The sequence below is a fragment of the Saccopteryx bilineata genome, chromosome 11 (assembly GCF_036850765.1).
Source record: "Saccopteryx bilineata isolate mSacBil1 chromosome 11, mSacBil1_pri_phased_curated, whole genome shotgun sequence".
Classification (NCBI taxonomy): Eukaryota; Metazoa; Chordata; class Mammalia; order Chiroptera; family Emballonuridae; genus Saccopteryx; species Saccopteryx bilineata.
Genome location: NC_089500.1, coordinates 61,790,073 through 61,807,601, shown reverse-complemented (window position 1 = coordinate 61,807,601; position 17,529 = coordinate 61,790,073). Strand labels below are relative to the sequence as shown.

At 47.0% G+C, this 17,529-nt stretch overlaps 1 protein-coding gene across 1 annotated transcript in view; it reads right to left on the bottom strand.

The window, feature by feature from the left end:
- Positions 1–16,838, bottom strand: part of COPG1 (COPI coat complex subunit gamma 1) — a 29,339-nt gene extending 12,501 nt beyond the window's left edge. Inside the window, exons 1-15 of the mRNA XM_066246460.1 lie at positions 16,697–16,838; positions 15,699–15,751; positions 14,999–15,079; positions 14,666–14,737; positions 14,423–14,502; positions 13,083–13,158; positions 12,746–12,838; positions 12,247–12,333; positions 10,461–10,618; positions 10,244–10,377; positions 7,878–7,945; positions 7,456–7,644; positions 6,176–6,271; positions 3,102–3,345; positions 2,364–2,439 (exon numbers count right to left, since the gene is read on the bottom strand). Of these exons, the coding sequence (XP_066102557.1) occupies positions 2,364–2,439; positions 3,102–3,345; positions 6,176–6,271; positions 7,456–7,644; positions 7,878–7,945; positions 10,244–10,377; positions 10,461–10,618; positions 12,247–12,333; positions 12,746–12,838; positions 13,083–13,158; positions 14,423–14,502; positions 14,666–14,737; positions 14,999–15,079; positions 15,699–15,751; positions 16,697–16,733 (1,544 nt within the window). The 5' untranslated portion in view covers positions 16,734–16,838. The remainder of the gene's footprint in view (positions 1–2,363; positions 2,440–3,101; positions 3,346–6,175; positions 6,272–7,455; positions 7,645–7,877; positions 7,946–10,243; positions 10,378–10,460; positions 10,619–12,246; positions 12,334–12,745; positions 12,839–13,082; positions 13,159–14,422; positions 14,503–14,665; positions 14,738–14,998; positions 15,080–15,698; positions 15,752–16,696) is intronic.
- Positions 16,839–17,529: the final 691 nt, after the last annotated feature.

Here is a 17,529-nt window from a genome sequence, read left to right as displayed (position 1 = left end):
GGACACAAGGTCGCTGGCTTGAGCAAGGGGTTACTCGGTCTGCTGAAGGCCCACAGTCAAGGCACAAATGAGACAGCAATCAATGAACAACTAAGGTGTTGCAACGAAAAACTGATGGTTGGGCCCTGGCCGGTTAGCTCAGTGGCAGAGCGTCAGCCTGGTGTGCAAGAGTACCAGGTTCAGCCCTGGCCGGTTGGCTCAGCGGTAGAGCATCGGCCTAGCGTGCGGAGGACCCGGGTTCGATTCCCGGCCAGGGCACATAGGAGAAGCGCCCATTTGCTTCTCCACCCCTCCGCCGCGCCTTCCTCTCTGTCTCTCTCTTCCCCTCCCACAGCCAAGGCTCCATTGGAGCAAAAGATGGCCCGGGCGCTGGGGATGGCTCTGTGGCCTCTGCCCCAGGCGCTAGAGTGGCTCTGGTAGCAACATGGCGACACCCAGGAGGGTCGCAACATGGCGACGCCCAGGATGGGCAGAGCATCGCCCCCTGGTGGGCAGAGCGTCGCCCCCTGGTGGGCGTGCCGGGTGGATCCCGGTCGGGCGCATGCGGGAGTCTGTCTGACTGTCTCTCCCTGTTTCCAGCTTCAGAAAAAAGAAAAAAAAAAAATGTTGCAATCACTTTGCATCAGAAAAAAAAATTAAAAAAAAAAAAAAAGAGTACCAGGTTCAATTCCTGGCTAGGGCACACAGAAGCGCCCATCTTCTTCTCCACCCCTCCCCCTCTCCTTCCTCTCTATCTCTCTCTTCCCCTCCCGCAGCCAAGGCTCCATTGGAGCAAAGTTTGCCCGGGCGCTGAGGATGGCTCTGTGGCCTCTGCCTCAGGCGCTAGAATGGGTCTGGTTGCAACAGAGCAATGCCCCAGATGGGCAGAGCATCGCCCCCTGGTGGGCATGACGGGTGGATCCCGGTCGGGCGCATGCAGGAGTCTGTCTGACTGCCTCCCTGTTTCCAGCTTCAGAAAAATACAAAAAAAAAAAAAAAAAAAGAAAAGAAAAACTGATGATTGATGCTCTCATCTCTCTCTGTTCCTGTCTGTCTGTCCCTATGTACCCGTCTCTATGACTCTCCGTCTCTGTAAAAAAAAAAAAAAAAGGAATGAAGGCCTGACCAGTGGTGGCACAGTGGATAAAGCATCGACCTGTAACGCTGAGGTCACTGGTTCGAAACCCTGGGCTTGCCCGGTCAAGGGCACATATGGGAGTTGATGCTTCCTGCTCCTCCCCGCTTCTCACTCTCTAAAAATGAATGAATGAATGAATCAAAAATAAATAAATAAAAAGAAATGAAGTACTGGTACATGTTGCAACATGGATGGACCTTGACAATATTTTGAAGTATCCAGAGACACAAAAGGCCACAAGTTCTCTCTCCTCCCTCCCCTGGAAGCAGTCAATGCGTAGCTAAAGTGAAAGCAACTACAAGTTGATGCTTCTCACATGCTCTTTCCTTTCCTGTTGCTCTCTCAAAAATAAAAGACCCCACAAATTATATGATGGAATTTATATGAAATATCCAGTATAGGCAAATCCACAGAGACAGAAGTAGATTAATGGTTGTCTAGAGATGGTGGTGGTGGTATTTTAAGGGGAGGGTAAAATTATTACTAATTGATAGAGCATTTATTTTGGGGGTTGAGAAAAATCTTTTAAACTTAAATTGTGGTAATGGCTGTACAACTCTGTAAATACACTAAAAGCCATCATATACATTTTAAATGGGTGAATTGTAAGGTTCACTAATTATATCTCAGTAAAAATTTTTTTTTCTCCTAAGTGAGAGGAAGGGAGATAGATAGACTCCCATATGCATCCCAATTAGGACCCACCTGGCAACCACCATCTGGGGCCGATGCTCAAATCAACCGAGCTATCTCCAGCACCTAAGGCAAATGCTTGGGATAACCAAGCTATCTTCAGTGCCTGGGCTGACGCTCGAACCAGTCAAGCCACTGACTGAAGGAGGGGAAGAGAGAGAAAAGGAGAAGAGAGAAGGGAAAAAGGAGAGAAAGAAGGAGTGGAAGAGAAGCAGATGGTCACTTCTCAAGTGTGTCCTGACCAGAGATTAAACCCGGGATGTCCGGATTAAACCTGGGATGTCCGCATGCTGGGCTGATGCTCTATCCACTGAACCAACTGGCCAGGGCCAGTTTTTCTTTTTTTAAACTCAAATGAACAACAGTCACATCTGGGTGAAGGCATATTTGTATGATATTTTTTTTCATGCTCTTCTATGCCTTGTATTTCCCCCCTACAATCCACAGTTGTATACTTCATCCTTCCTCCCTTTTACTTAATAAGAGACCAAGGAAAACTGCCTGAGCCTGAGAGAACTCTATCATCCATTAGAGCCCTCAGGCCTAGACTCACCTCTTGAGCAACACCAAGATACTGGGTAACATCTCTTCATTCTGGGCTCCAAACTTGGCAAGAGCACTCACAGCCCCTGTGTTTAGGAAGCACATAAAATATACCTGATACACCAGAGCCAAAACAACAAATGGCTCTGGCAGATACTGCCACTACCTGGTCTCAACTTCCTGGCATCCCCAATCAGGGTCCTAGGAGCCCTTTGCAGCATTAATTATGATGATGTCCCAGGAGCTGGCCACAATGCCAGGCTTCTCAGCTTCTGTATCCAAATGGCCTTAATACATAGTTAAGTGTTAAATTAACATCAAGGAGAAGATGAACAATTAATTACTTCATGACTACCACTTGCTGAAAATAAAAACCTGTCTAGTGGGCATGAGAAAAAAAGAATAGCAAATTAAAAATAAAATTAATAATATGATGGTTGCACAATGAATTGCATTCATTTAAAAGAGTAAATTTCATGACATGTGAATTATATCTCAAAGCTATTGTTAAAAAAAAGTTAAATACTAATATAAATTGAAACTTTAAAAAAAACAATAAAACAAATAGGTTAACCATTCAACTAGATGACTCCCAAGCATCCGTGGTCCTTCTACAATATTATCAAAAACTGAGCTTGTGAGTTAAGGACATCAAGTGTCCTGTTCCCAATGGGGCTCAGGCCGTTTCCCAGGGACATCTACTCAAGAACAAGCTAAAAGCCCAAGTTCAGCTCTCTCTCAGACCTACCTGCCCGGACTTCCTCATGCTCCAAGACCACTCGGTTGTAGATGAAGCGTATGTACTTGGAGGGGTTGTTGGTCTTGGGCCCCTCCTGGCCCAGGAGATGCAGGATGCGGGTGGCTAACACAGTGAACTCACAGTCTTCAATGAATTCACACAGGTGCGACAGTCCTGTCTCCTTGCTCTCTGAGTTCTCTTCAATGATGCTGATGATGCAGTCCACGATGGCCCGCTTATACTCAAAGCCACCCTGCAGTGGGAAGGGTTGAGCTAAACAAGAAGGCTGCTCACTCCAGACTGCGGTGTGAGGCTCAGAGCCTAACCAGGACCAAAGACAATGGTCCAAACACAGAACTTGGAGACAAGAAACCCGACTCTCTGCACTCAATCTCCTTTTTGTGGAAAACAAAAGACCTGAATTGAATGTTTGCTGGGGTCTTTCCAGGTCAAAAATTGGTTTAATAGAAACATTTTGAGTTAATCTTCCTAACTTTGAGATAAAAGACAAAAGTGGGTGCCGCAGATGCTACGGCAAATAGTATGTTGTTTCTTCAAAAACTTTAAGAAAAGGCCCTGGCTGGTTGGCTCAGTGGTAGAGCGTCGGCCCGGCGTGTGGAAGCCCTGGGTTCAATTCCCAGCCAAGGCACACAGGAGAAGCAACTATCTGCTTTTCCACTCTTCCTCCTCTCCTTTCTCTCTATCTCTCTACTCCCACTGGGGCAAAGTTGGCCCGGGCGCTGAGGATGGCTGCATGGCCTCCGCCTCAGGTGCTAGAATGGCTCCAGTTGGAATAGAGCAACACCCCAGATGGGCAAAGCATCACCCCCTAGTGTGCATTCCAGGTGGATCCTTGTCGGGTTCATGTGGGAGTCTGTCTCTGCCTCCCTGCTTCTCACTTCACGGAAAAAAAAAAAAAAAACTTTAAGAAAAGAGAACTGCCATATGATCCCAGTTCCAATTCTGGGTATATACCCAAAAGAATTGAAAGCAGGCTCTTGAAGAGATATTTGTACACCCACATTCATAGCAGTATTTATTCACAATTACCAAGAGGTGGAAGCAGGCCAGGTGTCCATTGACAGATGAATGGATAAACAACATGTAATCTACATATACAGTGGAATATTATTATTCAGCCTTTTTCTTTCCATCCTTAAAAAGAAAATTCTGACACATGCTACAATGTGGTAAAACCTTGACAACATTATGCTCAATGAAATAAGCCAGTCACAAAATGACAAATATATTGTGGAATTGCTTGATTCTACTTATATGAGGTCAAATTCATAGCGATAGAAAGTAGAATGGTGGTAGCCAAGGGCTGGGGGGCAGAAAGTGGGAAGTTGGTGTTTAATAGGTATAGAATTTCAGTTTTGTAAGATGAAAAAGAAATGTTGGCACAACAATGTCATTATATATATTTAATACTGATCTACATACTTAAAAATGATTAAGATGGTAAATTTTGTCATGCATGTTTTACTACAATTTAAAAAAAGGCAGAACAGGGCAGCGGAGAGTCAGAAGGTCCTAGATCAAATCTATGATCTGCTACCTTTGATGGCAAAGGTGGCAAGTGAGATGCCGATAGGTACCAGGCATTTAACCTGGCAACACGAAGCAGTCTGAATGGGAAGCTTGGCAATGGACAGGTCCTGTCCCATCTGAAGAGGGAAACCACCACTCAGCCTAATGCTGCCAGATCTGACAAGTTTTTCAGGAGGAAGTGGAAATCTGTTATGGTGGTGGTGGTAATTGTTTTCCTGAATTTTTAATAATGGCTAATTTGAAATGTTTAAAACTTTGTACAAGTCGAGTAAAACTTATCTGTGGATCAAATCTGGCCCCTGTTCTCAGACTAGTTTGTTTTATGGCTGTGAGCCATTTTTCTTACCTGAGCCTCATACTCCTTCATAATGAGGATCATCAGTGTGTTTACCTCACAGGTTATTTTGAAGAATAAATAAGATGCATTTGTACCTTTCAATAAGGCTGTTATATGAATAGGTACACTGTAAACCTTCAAGCACTGTTTTTGTTATCAGTTCTATAGCCACTCAGCCAGCCTGATAGGTCCCAATTTCAGAGTAAGAGCATCAAGGCTTTGCTGGCAGCTGCTCTAACTAGAAAATGATAAGCCTCTGCATAAAGTTGGAGCAGACACATTTCTAAAAGACAAGGTCTCAGTGTCTAAGTGCTGCACTCTAATAAGTGAAGGTATTACATTCAACTGTTATATGAAACCATAAATTTCAAGAGAAAATTGTGGGCTCTGGAGTAAGATCTGGGTTCAGATCTTGGCTCAGACATGTATTGGTCAGGTAACGACCGGCAGTTACTTCATCTCTCAGAGTCTCAAATCTCTGGTTTTTAAAGGGAGAAAATAATGTCTACAGACAAGGCCTGTTATGAGGACCACAAGATTGTGTATGCTGTGTAGTGTTTTCAAAGTGCCAGGCCCATTAGCTGAAGGCTCCCTAAGCATTAATGGTCTCCTCCCTTCCCTTGGGGTTCCCAAACACCCAAGACAATGGCTCCTCTACTGCTTTGGTCCAAGGGCCACTCTGGGGGCAAAGGGGTACCATATATCTGGACATCAAATCTACTCCAAAAGCATGCTCCTTCTGCCCCTCTGAATTAACTGATTTTGTTGAGTCATCGAAGAAAGGTGGTATAAGTGAATCACTAATTCATGTCAGGAAAAAATAGAACAAATGTCACAATATTAGCATAGGTTTCACAGGAAAACACCCCCGTGGAGCTCCAGAAATGGTCTAGAATATTTTTACACTAGCTACTAGTATAAAAAACGATTCCCCATCATCTACACAAGCATCACCTCAGGGTATCTACTGTATCTTTAAAGCCAAGGTACTAAGTCTTAATTATTACTGTTATTATTAGTAGTAAGTAACTGCTACATGTTTATCCACTGGTTCATGAGGAGTTCTTTTAAAGGGCCACAGCAACAAGGAAATCTACCCAGTTAACAAGTTGATCTGGGTAAACCCAAACTGACATGGAGTGAAGCCAGCAGCCAAGTCGTTCCCAGCATGCTCTGCATGCCCCCCTACTCTTACCTCTTCTCGCAGCATGGTAAACAGGAAGTTCATGAGGACAGCGTGTTTGCGAGGATACTTCTGACACAGAGCACTAATGGCCTGGACAACCACCACCTGAGTCAAACAGACATGCATAAGCAGCAGCCTCCTGCCACCAAGGTGGAGTTACTTAGTTCCACTAAGTGCCAATGATGTCCTTCCTTAGGCAACGTCAGACCCCATATGTGATACAGGGAAGGAAAACAAGAGGAACTCCAACTCCACCCTCAGGGAAGCACGTGATCCCGGAGCCCATCCAGGGCAGGGTGGCAGGCAGAGCAGTTCCAAAAGTCCTGGATCCATACTCTGGGACCCAAAACTCCGCTTGGCTATTCAGACATCCAGGTAAGTCTATGACCGCCTCTCCATCTCACTTGTTCTGCTTCTATGCTTCTCTTCCTACCACCCTCCACTCCTCTGATATTCCCTTCAGCTTTTCTGATTCCTTTGGGTATTCTGTCTCCTATCCCACACCTCCCCTCCCCTCCCCACCAACCCCTCTTCTCCTATCTCCTCTCCTCTCCTCTCCTCTCACAGTCTCTTCATCTTATCACCTCCCATGATTTTTTTTTTTATATTTTATTTATTGATTTTTTAGAGAGAGAGGAGAGAGAGAGACAGAGAGAGAGAGAAGGGGGAGGGGCAGGAAGCTTCGACTCCCATATGTGCCTTGACCGGGCAAGCCCAAGGTTTTGAACCGGCGACCTCAGTGTTCTAGGTCGATACTTTATCCCACTGCGCCACCACAGGTCAGGCACCTCCCATGGTTTTAAACACCTCTTCTATGCACTGACTCCCAGATCTTAGTCTCTTGTTTGAGCTCAGTGTTTCCAAATTTCTACCAGATAACCACCTGGTGCCCACAAACACAACATGTCTACCGTCACTATCATTAAATTATGTTTTCTCTTCCTTCATGCAAGACATAACCTTCTCCCTCTTTCCCCAAACAATTAACAGCACCACCATCAACCCAAACTGGAAAACAGCATCATCTCTGACAACGATTACTCCTTAGTCCCTGCCAACTGGCTGCACAAAGGAACGATGTAGACAAACACTAGAGGCAGAACTGTGGACAGCTCCCAAGGCCAAACCCCGGGAATGGTTATGTACCAGCCTTCTCCACTAAGTCCTCCAGCCTGAACAGCCAGCCCCCCAGGTCAATGCTGGCCTAGTGGCTAGGGAACACGGAGAAAGGGCACGGAGCATCATCCTGACTCTGGAGAGTGTGGGTGTTCCCAAAGGGCCCTGGGTACCTTGAATTCATCCGAGATCTCCGACATGAAAGAGGAGATCTGCTTCATGAGGCGGTCGATGCTGCTCTCACTACCAGTCTTGAGGAGGGTGGTGATGGCCAGCGTGGCAATGCTGCGATTCGAGTCTGTGACCAGGTTCTCCAGGTCCAGATTACAGGCTGTCACTGCTGATGGATGCTTCATGGCAACCTATTTTAGGAGGAAAGAGATAAAATACAGGACTCTGTCATTCCACTGGATGGGTCTGGCTTGGTCAGAGGTTCTTTAGATGAACTCATCTCACCATCTAGTAGAAAGTAACTGGGACCAGGGCTACCCTTATTCAAGTTCAGGGACTAGAAAATACCTCCAGTTGCAACAGGCCACCTCCCCTGACCCTCTCAGAAGGCCAGCCCCCACTTCTGCCCACCCCTGATCCTTACCTTATTGAGGGTACGGACAGCGGCATAACGAAGAGCGGCCTTGGGGGAGCTGCAGAAAAGCTGGAGCACTGTGGGAAGACGGATGCCATGTGCCAGTCTGCCCTCGCTGCTCAGCAGCTGGCAAAACCCAGGCAGGCCTCCAGGGGATGGGCAGGAACAGGGAATCAGGAGCATGCAGGGGCTCTGAGACTGTTCAGACCTAGACTCCTCACTCAGCTCATTTCCCTGCTGGCACCCCCACCTCAACCAAGAGGGCAAGTTCTCTCCCTGGTTACCTGAGCCATGGGCACAGAGCCTTAATATACATGTGACAGCCAAATGGGTCTTGTGAAGGACAAGAGGTGCTGTTTACGGAGCACTTGTTGTGTGTCAGGCACTGTGCAGAGGAGCTGGTATGCCTTGTCTCTTTGATTCCTCACAACCTAATGAAGCAGCTACTGTTATCCCCATATAACAGATAAGGAGACTGAGGCACAAAGTAAAGCAACTAAAGTAAGCCTAGGTTAGCAGTCAGTAAATGGCAGAGCCAGGACTGAAATCTAGGACTGTCTGCACCTGAAGCCCGAGTCACGGACCCCTTTGAAGAACTCCACTCCTCTCTCCTGAGGTACACACAGAAACCAACAGAACTTCCTCAGCTGTGGCTTACACAATGGCCTCGGTTCCTCTACTACGCAGGGACACGGCAGGCAGCCTATCCTTTCCTGTGCCTTAGCTGTCAGGAAGCTCAGGACTCAGTTCTGCATTCTTGGTGGTAGTAAACATGACTACTGTTTTCTGAGGTATCCATGTTCCTTTCTATAATGTGGCTTTTATTCTTTTACACTTTTTCAGTACTTATCTTTGTTTTTCTTAAAATAACTCTTATTTTGAAGGCTCTGTCTTATTTGTCTTTTGTTTTTCTAGAAATACGGGAAATACAATTACAATGAATGAATACTCAAATCAGTGAATGAATTCATTTAGTTCTTGTATTTTTGTTTCCAAGAAGAAAGGGGAAACTCTTTCCAAACATGAACCCCAACTCTCTGCCTGGCCAGGTTATACCATTATTATAAAGATCAGAAAAACAGATTCATTCATTCCAAAAAATCTACAACTCAAACTCCCCTCCCATAACATCTTGGCTTGTATTAGCTTTGTCCTTAGAGAACCTAACTCTCCCCCTCTCTGCATCTGTGTTTAGCATCCCTAAGAACCTCTCCTTTTCTAACCTCTCCAATGTACCCACTTTTCAGTTCCAACCACTTAGCATACTTACATGCTTGCTATTTTGATATACAATGAGATTGCAACACCTAACACAAGGACCTGCACAAACAGGCAACGAATAAATGCTCAGACTTGATATAAAACAACTTCAAGGCAGGTGGATTCTCTTTAGTAACAGCAAAGAAAACTTTCACCATGGTACTAAGCACTATTGTAAACCACTGGCATAGATCATGCAAGCCTACTGCCTAATGTAACCTTATGTAGCAGGCATGATTACTATCCACCTGCTGGAGAAGGGGAAGCACGGAGCTGCTAAGTGGCAGAGCCAGGGCTCTCACCCTGGCTATCAGGATCCAGTGTCCAGGCTCTGAAATATCTCTCTTATTCGCTTTCTCCTTTACCTGAGACAGTTCGGCCCCTATGGAGCACGCCCCGATTTCATTAATCCTGGGTTCCACCAGGTCCTCTGGCCATGACTAGCAAGCCCAATAGGGTAGATAGATTTGAAGCTCACCTACACCACTTACCAGAGCCCAGCCTCCTAGTGGTAAGATGGAACTCAAACTACCCCACCATCTAAATGTAACACATGTGAGAGGCCGCAGCAGAGTGCCTGGCACAGAGCAAGTGCCTATAGGAACTAATTCCTTTTTTTTCTTTCTTTTTAAATTTTTTTGACAGAGAGAGTCAGAGAGAGGGACAGCTAGGGACAGACAGACAGGAAGGGAGAGAGATGCGAAGTATCAGCTCTTTGTTGCAGCACCTTAGTTGTTCAATAATTGCTTTCTCATATGTGCCTTGACTGGGGGACTACAGCAGAGCAAGTGACCCCTTGCTCAAGCCAGTGACCCTGAGCTCAAGCCAGCAACCATGGGGTCATGTATATGATCTCACACTCAAGCCAGTGACCCCGCGCTCAAGCTGGATGAGCCTGTGCTCAAGCTGGTGACCTCAGGGTTTTGAACCTGGGTCCTCCGCATCCCAGTCCAATGCTCTATCCACTGCACCACTGCCTGGTCAGACTTCCTTTTCTTAACATTGGATTGTGGCCTGTATGAGGGAATTTTCTTTCTTCTTCTACACCCTGGTTCAGGGCCTAGTTTCCAGCAGGCACAAATGTTTAATACTGGGATGAAGGAATGTCTGGTAACCTGACACAGCCGGGGCCAACTCTTTAGCACTGCAGCCTGGCAGATTGACGATGGCTGAGGCAGCCTCATAGACCACCATCTCATGCTTGTTGCGCAAGCAGCTCTCGATGAAATCAAACAGTGGGCTGTCACGGCTACAAAAGAACACAGGCAGGAAGAAGTTGGGAGTGGCCCAACATGGTAGGGTGAATGAGGCATCATCTAGCGAGGTCTTTACCTGCTGTCCTCTTCCTCCAGCTGCTTGCTGGCCACCCGGATCATCATGCAGTAGGCAAAGGGGGACTTCAGGCCATGCCGGGTGAACTTGCTAATCATCTTATTGACAGCCAGGCGGTCATTCCTACGCACATGGTATAGGAGCCCCAGTGCATGATACTAGAGGACATAAGATAATAGCAGAGTACAAACATGAGAAGCCTAGGTCTACTAGCTGTGTGGCCCTGGGCAAGCGACTGCATCTCTCTGGGCTTCAGCCTTCTCATTTCCAAAATGAGTACCATAGTAGCTGCCTCAAAGAGCAGCTGCGACAGTGCCCCAGAAGGTCTGTATAAACAGCTCCTGACAAGGTGGTCAACAAACCACATGAATATATCTGTAATTCTCACGCCTGCCCCCAATTCTGGCAAAGGCCCTGACAGGTATCATGAGCACAGATGTGAAAGGGGACAACATACACCGCAGAGATGAAAGAATGGGATGAAACCCAGTGTCTTCAGACAAGAGAAAGAGGGGGCTGGGCCCTAAGCATGAATATGTGTTGTCAAGTGTCATGCGAGATACCTCACATTTGAGGCCTTATAATGGTAAACCTTACGTAGACAGATATTAGCCCACTGATTCACCAAGGACTCAGGGCTGGTACTGACAAAGCAAGATCTAGAGGACCTGAATGAAATTCAGAAACTCCATTCTAGAGATGTGAGGTGTACAGAGTTATTTCCTGTCTCTTTTGCTCTTCTCTTTTCCTTACCAGAATGGTATTCAAGCACTAAGAAGCCTGTGGGTGCCTTCTATGTGAGAAGCATCTCTGACCCTGGGAATTATTTTGAGGGGCCACAGTGACCCTGGAGATGAGAATCAGTGCAAAGGTGAGGAGAAGGTGAAGAGATAAACACATAGGGACAGCCCACAGGTATGTACCATATGCATCAGATGTTCCAGATGTCTCATTTTATCCTCACAGCTTTATGAGGCAGAAACTTTTACTCCCACTTTACAGACAAGCAAACTGAGACCCACACAGACGAAAGAATTCCTGGCCTAGATCACTAAAGAAGAGTTTTGGGCCCTGGCTGGTTGGCTCAGTGGTAGAGCGTCGGCCTGGCGTGTAGAAGTCCCAGGTTCGATTCCCGGCCAGGGCACACAGGAGAAGCGCCCATCTGCTTCTCCACCCCTCCCCCCTCCTTCCTCTCTGTCTCTCTCTTCCCCTCCCGCAGCCGAGGCTCCATTGGAGCAAAGGTGGCCCGGGCGCTGGGGATGGCTCCTTGGCCTCTGCCCCAGGCGCTAGAGTGGCTCTGGTCGCAACAGAGCGACGCCCCAGAGGGGCAGAGCATCGCCCCCTGGTGGGCGTGCCGGGTGGATCCCGGTTGGGCGCATGCGGGAGTCTGTCTGACTGCCTCCCCATTTCCAGCTTCAGAAAAATAAAAAAAAAAAAAAAAAAAAAGAAGAGTTTTGTCATTTCCATGCATCACTAACAAAGTCAGCTTGGCAAAGGCCCTCCGCCTGACTGGGCCGGGTTTGTTACATCGCATAATCCAAAACAATACTCAGCTGTTTATCAAAATAACTTTTAATATTTTGGCATCAGGAGGTAAGCAGTCTCTAACCCAAGCCTCCAGCTCCCCCTGCTTTGCAAAATCTCCCCCAAATCCAATGACAAAAGGAATAAAGCCTGCTCTGGCGAGGGGCCACCAGGATCTCTACAGTGAGAGTCTATTTTGACTGGCCAGTGCCATACCATCTGCCTAAGTATTTTAAATACCACTGCTCCGCTCACAACTCACCTGGACCATGATGTTATCACTGGATGCTGCCTCCTGGGCCTCATTCACCCAGCGCTTGACTACGTCAAAGCTGTACTTCAACAGGTGCTGTGGGCAACAGGGCACATTAAAGAGCAGGCAGGCAGGAGGCTCTCCCATCACAATTCCTGAGCTGGACAGCAGTTCAACCAGCCATGGTTTTTCCCTAAAAGCCTAGGTCCTCTCCACTGTCCTGGTCCTCTTGAGATGGTATACAGCACAGGATGGCTCTCACCCTCCCTCTCCCAGGCCCAAACTCCCAACAATCTGTCACCCTAAAGGATCGATCAAGGCCATTCAACCAGCCCCTCCCCAATCAATCCAGAGTTCCCTGGAGCTCTTCACTAAGAAGGTAAGTGGGACTCTAAGATCTATGTGACTATTACCTATTGAAAAACAACTCTGATATTTTTTTCAGTTTCCCGATCCTGCCCCCTCCCCCAACTCCTGGCCCTGCAGGGCCCCAACTGCAGGTACACACCAGAGAAGACACCAGGGCAGAGCTGGAGACACTGGGCACCTTGTCTACGATAGCCTGTTTCATGTAGCGCTCAATAGCCTGCAGCATGGTGCTCTGTGGGGACAAGGAGTGGGGACCCAGTCAATTCTCAGTAACCTTCAGGAATGCAGGTGATGGGATGTGGAGAAGTGAGGGGAGGAAGAAGCAAACATGTTTCCTACGCACCCCACCCATCATCAACTGGCTCAGGGCTATGCCCAGGAACGAGAACAACTTAAAGCATGCAAAGCACGAGACTGAACGTTGATGAAAAGAGGAAAAAGACAGATGGCTGGGTAGGGGCAGCAAACTCACTCACATCAGTGATCTGGCAGAGTGCTCGTACAGCTGGACCCCGGTAGTTGTCTTCTTTCCCAGTCATGTCCTTTGTCAGACTGCAGAGGGAGAAGGCACTGTCTACACATCTGGGCTGCCCTCCCCAAGCCCAAGTCCTTACCCAGTCCTCTGGAGCTCCCAGCGTCACACCTGCCTGGATTATTACTACACGTCTCCTGACTAGTTTTCTCTATTTTTGCCCCATCCAAACCAAACTCCATAAAGCAACCAGATGGAGAATTTTTTTTTTATAAAACTCAAAACTGACTAGGTCACTCCCTTGCTTTTACTAAAACATTTCCGAGCCTTCCTACTGCCATTACCACCAAGCATAAACTCTTTAACAAGGAGGTGCCCAAATAGCCATGCAGTCACTCCTCTCCAGGGGTTTGGGTATGCTAGTTCTTTAGCCTGGAGAACTCCTTGTTCCCTCACCTCTACCTCTGCTATTTCTCACTCTTCCTTCAGGACTCCATTCAGACAGTTCTTCTACATACATCCCATAGTAAACTGCATTATGTTCTATCTGAATGCCCTGACTGCATGGCTATTTCTCTGGGAATGCAGGGGCTGCAGAGGCCGTGTCTGTCTTGTTTGCTGCTCTATTCCCAGAGCTAAACACAGGGATAGACAGTTAATACATACTTTCTAAATGAACCTAGAAATGAATATATGACCTCCTCCTCTATAGCCACCACAGAAAAACTTGACAAAGAGAAATAAGAGAGCTCAGCCCCAGTTCTTACAGGTAGGGATTATATCTTAGTCACATCTGTACCTTGAGTCACTTCACCTAATGTAGAAACCAGTACTTAGTAAAGAAGCCTATTTGTATACCTCCCATATTTTCTGTCCCTCTTTCTTGGGTTCGAGCTAGGTACTCACTAGTTTTTGTGAGAATCTAGCTGGCTCAGTTGACTGAGAGAAATCAAGGGAAGGAAGGGTTTGTGCTCAAACTAAGGCCAGAGAATTAAAAGGGAAACAGAAACTGTGGAGGCTGCCATAATGTGGAGAGCAGTAAATGAAGGATGAGGGAGTTAGCAGATGAAGGGGTGCCTGCCAATATGTCAATCAAGTCTCACTGTTGCCCTGCCCAGATAGCTCAGTTGGTGAGACATCATCCCAATACACAAAGGTTGCCGGTCAATCCCCAGTAAGGACACATATAGACACAGATCAATGTTTCTCTCTCCCTTCCTCTCTGTATAAAATAAATAAATAAACTTAAAAAAAAAAAGTCCCGTTGTCTGGTATATATAAGGAAAAATGGCCTCTGCATCAATAGAACCCATCAGAGGAACCATCCACAGACCCAAGACTTGCCTACTGGTGACGATGATGACATCCTCTGCAATAGAAGACATCTCTTTGATGGTTAAGTAGCACATCCGACGGAGGGTGGGCTGGGAAAGAAATGGAAAAAGCCCTATGACCCTGAGCCAAGCATGAGGGCCAGAAAAAGAAAACTCCAGTTCACATTGACTGGTGGGGTCACTTTCCCTTGGTCTTCCCACCCCCCAGTCACAGTTGTCCCATCTCAAGGAAAGCTGGGGTTGGGGCACTTACATCGTTGGACTGAAAGAGCTTAGTCATGGCAAAAAAGGCCTCGGTTGCTTCAGTGGTCCCCAGGTGCTCCCCCTATTTTAATCAAGAAAGAAGTCTCAGCTTGGGATGGAGAAGCCAGAAGCCTCTTCCTGCCGATCAGTCCAGGCCAGATCCTCAGACCCTTCAGAGGCTCCATCAAAGGCAACACATCACAGTTGGCTGCTGAGGACCCAAAGCTGGGCAACTGGCTACAACCACACAAAAGCTTTTTAAATAGCCTAACGCCTGTTTGACTTGTATACCCCAACATCCCACAACACTATTTTTCTGCACTTCTAAGCCTTACCCTATTACCTGGTTTATGAGGTAAAGGATTTTGGTGAGAATATGGGCACATTTCCGAGGGTTGATGGGAGTTTCGTTAAATACACGAGCCTAAGAAAAAGTGACCAAAAATATTAGAATTAGGCCAGAGAATTAAAAGGGAAACAGAAACTGTGGAGGCTGCCATAATGTGGAGAGCAGTAAATGAAGGATGAGGGAGTTAGCAGATGAAGGGGTGCCTGCCAATATGTCAATCAAGTCTCACTGTTGCCCTGCCCACATAGCTCAGTTGGTGAGAGCATCATCCCAATACACAAAAGTGTATTGTTTCCCTTCCATTGACTATCCTCAAGCACATTCAAGGGCTGAGACATCCCAGAGTAAATAAATGCACTTGCTTAGATAAGCTTATTTTCATAAGGAAAGAGTTAGGGGTTTTTCTTTCTTTATTCATCTAAAAACTCCTGAAATCTTCTTTAATTTAAATGTTAGGAATGGACTGGTTTACAGACTAACACATACTTAGTAAACGCTTGTTAACTACAATAGAAAGAGAAATAAAGAACAAAAATGTAAGCATAATAAACTCTCTAGGAATAATTTTCCTGTCTTTCCAGGAACAGGTTTCTCCCCTATTGTTCTCTAAACCAGCACTTTGAATGTGTTAGTATCTCAACTGCATCCAATCTGAACATTATGATGAAAGGTGGAGGGAGCGCAGGACACTTGCCTCCTGGAGTACTGCACTCTTCTCAAGGTGCTGGAACGGGTTGGAGCCTCCACCTACAGTCAGAAAACAGAGAAGACTGAGTACAAGTTTTGACCCTGACTTTCAAAACTCTTCCATAGAGAGGGGACAGATGTCCCTATTGTCTACCTAGTCAAGTTTTAACTACTCGGATGGCAATCAAAGCTCTATAACCTGCATATAAATCATACCTCTCTCATACAAGGGTCATCCTCTGCCCCAAACCACTGACAGTCACCTAGCAGCCTTGTTAATCTTTCTGTGCCTTTCATAGTGTCCTGTCTTGCATTCATTTATGCAAAAGCTACATAACTGAGACCCTACTACATGTGGAGACCACCATCTTCCAGTGACTAGGACTTTATCACAGCAGATGTGATACTTGCAAATAACTACATGCTTTATTATTATTTGGTTTATGTCTCTCTCCTCCACTATGCCTGTGACCATTCTAATATCCCCAGCTCAGGCAGAGTGTGTCTCACTTGTTTTACTGCAGTATCAGGACACAGTAAAGTGCCTGGCGTGCAGTAAGCGCTCATTATGTTTGCTGAATAAATGAACTCGAGTCTAAGTTCTGAGCCACAGGACACTGGCTCCACGGATAACGCCCCAGTTTGGCCAGAACCAACGCAGCCCCGGCGAATCCCAAGAGATCCGACAGAGAAAGGAACAAAGGAGCATCTACTACTCTCCTGACAGATGCAGAAACTGAGGCCCAGACAGGCGAGTGACCCGCCCAAGGTCACCCCGTGAAAAGCGGCCCGAGCTTATGAATGGAAGGCAGTGGAACATGCTCAGGCTCTGCGAGGCTTGCCACTGACCAGCTGTGGACCTTCGCAGAAGCCTCTGCCCCTCACTGGGCCTCGGCCTCGGTTGCTGCACAGAAGGCCCGAAGGAGGGCTCCCAAGAAAGATGGTGAAAGCCTGCGAGATGGACCAGCCCTTCCCAGGCCCAGCTTCAGGCCTGGGCCCCCTCACCCGATTCCTCGTCTTTCTTGTCGAATTTCTTCAACATGGTGGTGCCGGCGAGGACGCAATGCAGCGCCTGGTGATAGACCGCCGGGGCTACCAGCGGTGCTCCGATGGCGGTCCGCTAAGCCACTTCCGGCAGCCACGTAACCCTGCGCTCTGCGCAGGCTCACTCTGCGCTTTGCGCCTGCGTATATTCCGGCCGCACCGCCTTGTTGGGCTTTTTTTTTAAACCCGGTCCTGTCCAGGAGGGTCTTGAGGCCTGGGAACCGTCTTAGGGAATTTTTAGGGGACCGCGGAGGCCTTGGACTCGGAACTGACGGGCATCCCGGCTCTGCACCTTACACCCACGCTCTCTGTACAATAGGAGTCTAATAGTGCCTTACTCATTGCGTTGTGGCGGGAGTTTAAACAGGCTTCTGGAAGTGAAGCGCCTGGCGCACTGGAACCCTCAATTAATGTTACCTGTTTTTATAATTGTCTCCGTGTGTGGGAGGTCTCTCTAGCCACTCCTCACTTTCAACCCCCTTCCTTTGCCTGATTTTTCCGCCTAACTCGAATCACCACCTAATACTTTTTATTTTATTGCTTTTATGCACTGCCGTGCGGTGTGCTCAGTAAACTCTTATTGAATGAATTAATGCATGGACTTGGACTTGATCTTAGCCAAAAAGCCGAGAAGCGATATAGCATGAACTTGCTCTTATAATTTACATCTGCTCGTCTTCTATTATATCTTCTGCGCCTGGTGCAACTTGTTTTGTATTTTAAAGTAAAAGATCAGCATAGAAACTTCTATGTGCTTTTTAAATACTTTGGGTATTTATCGAAAGTCTACTATA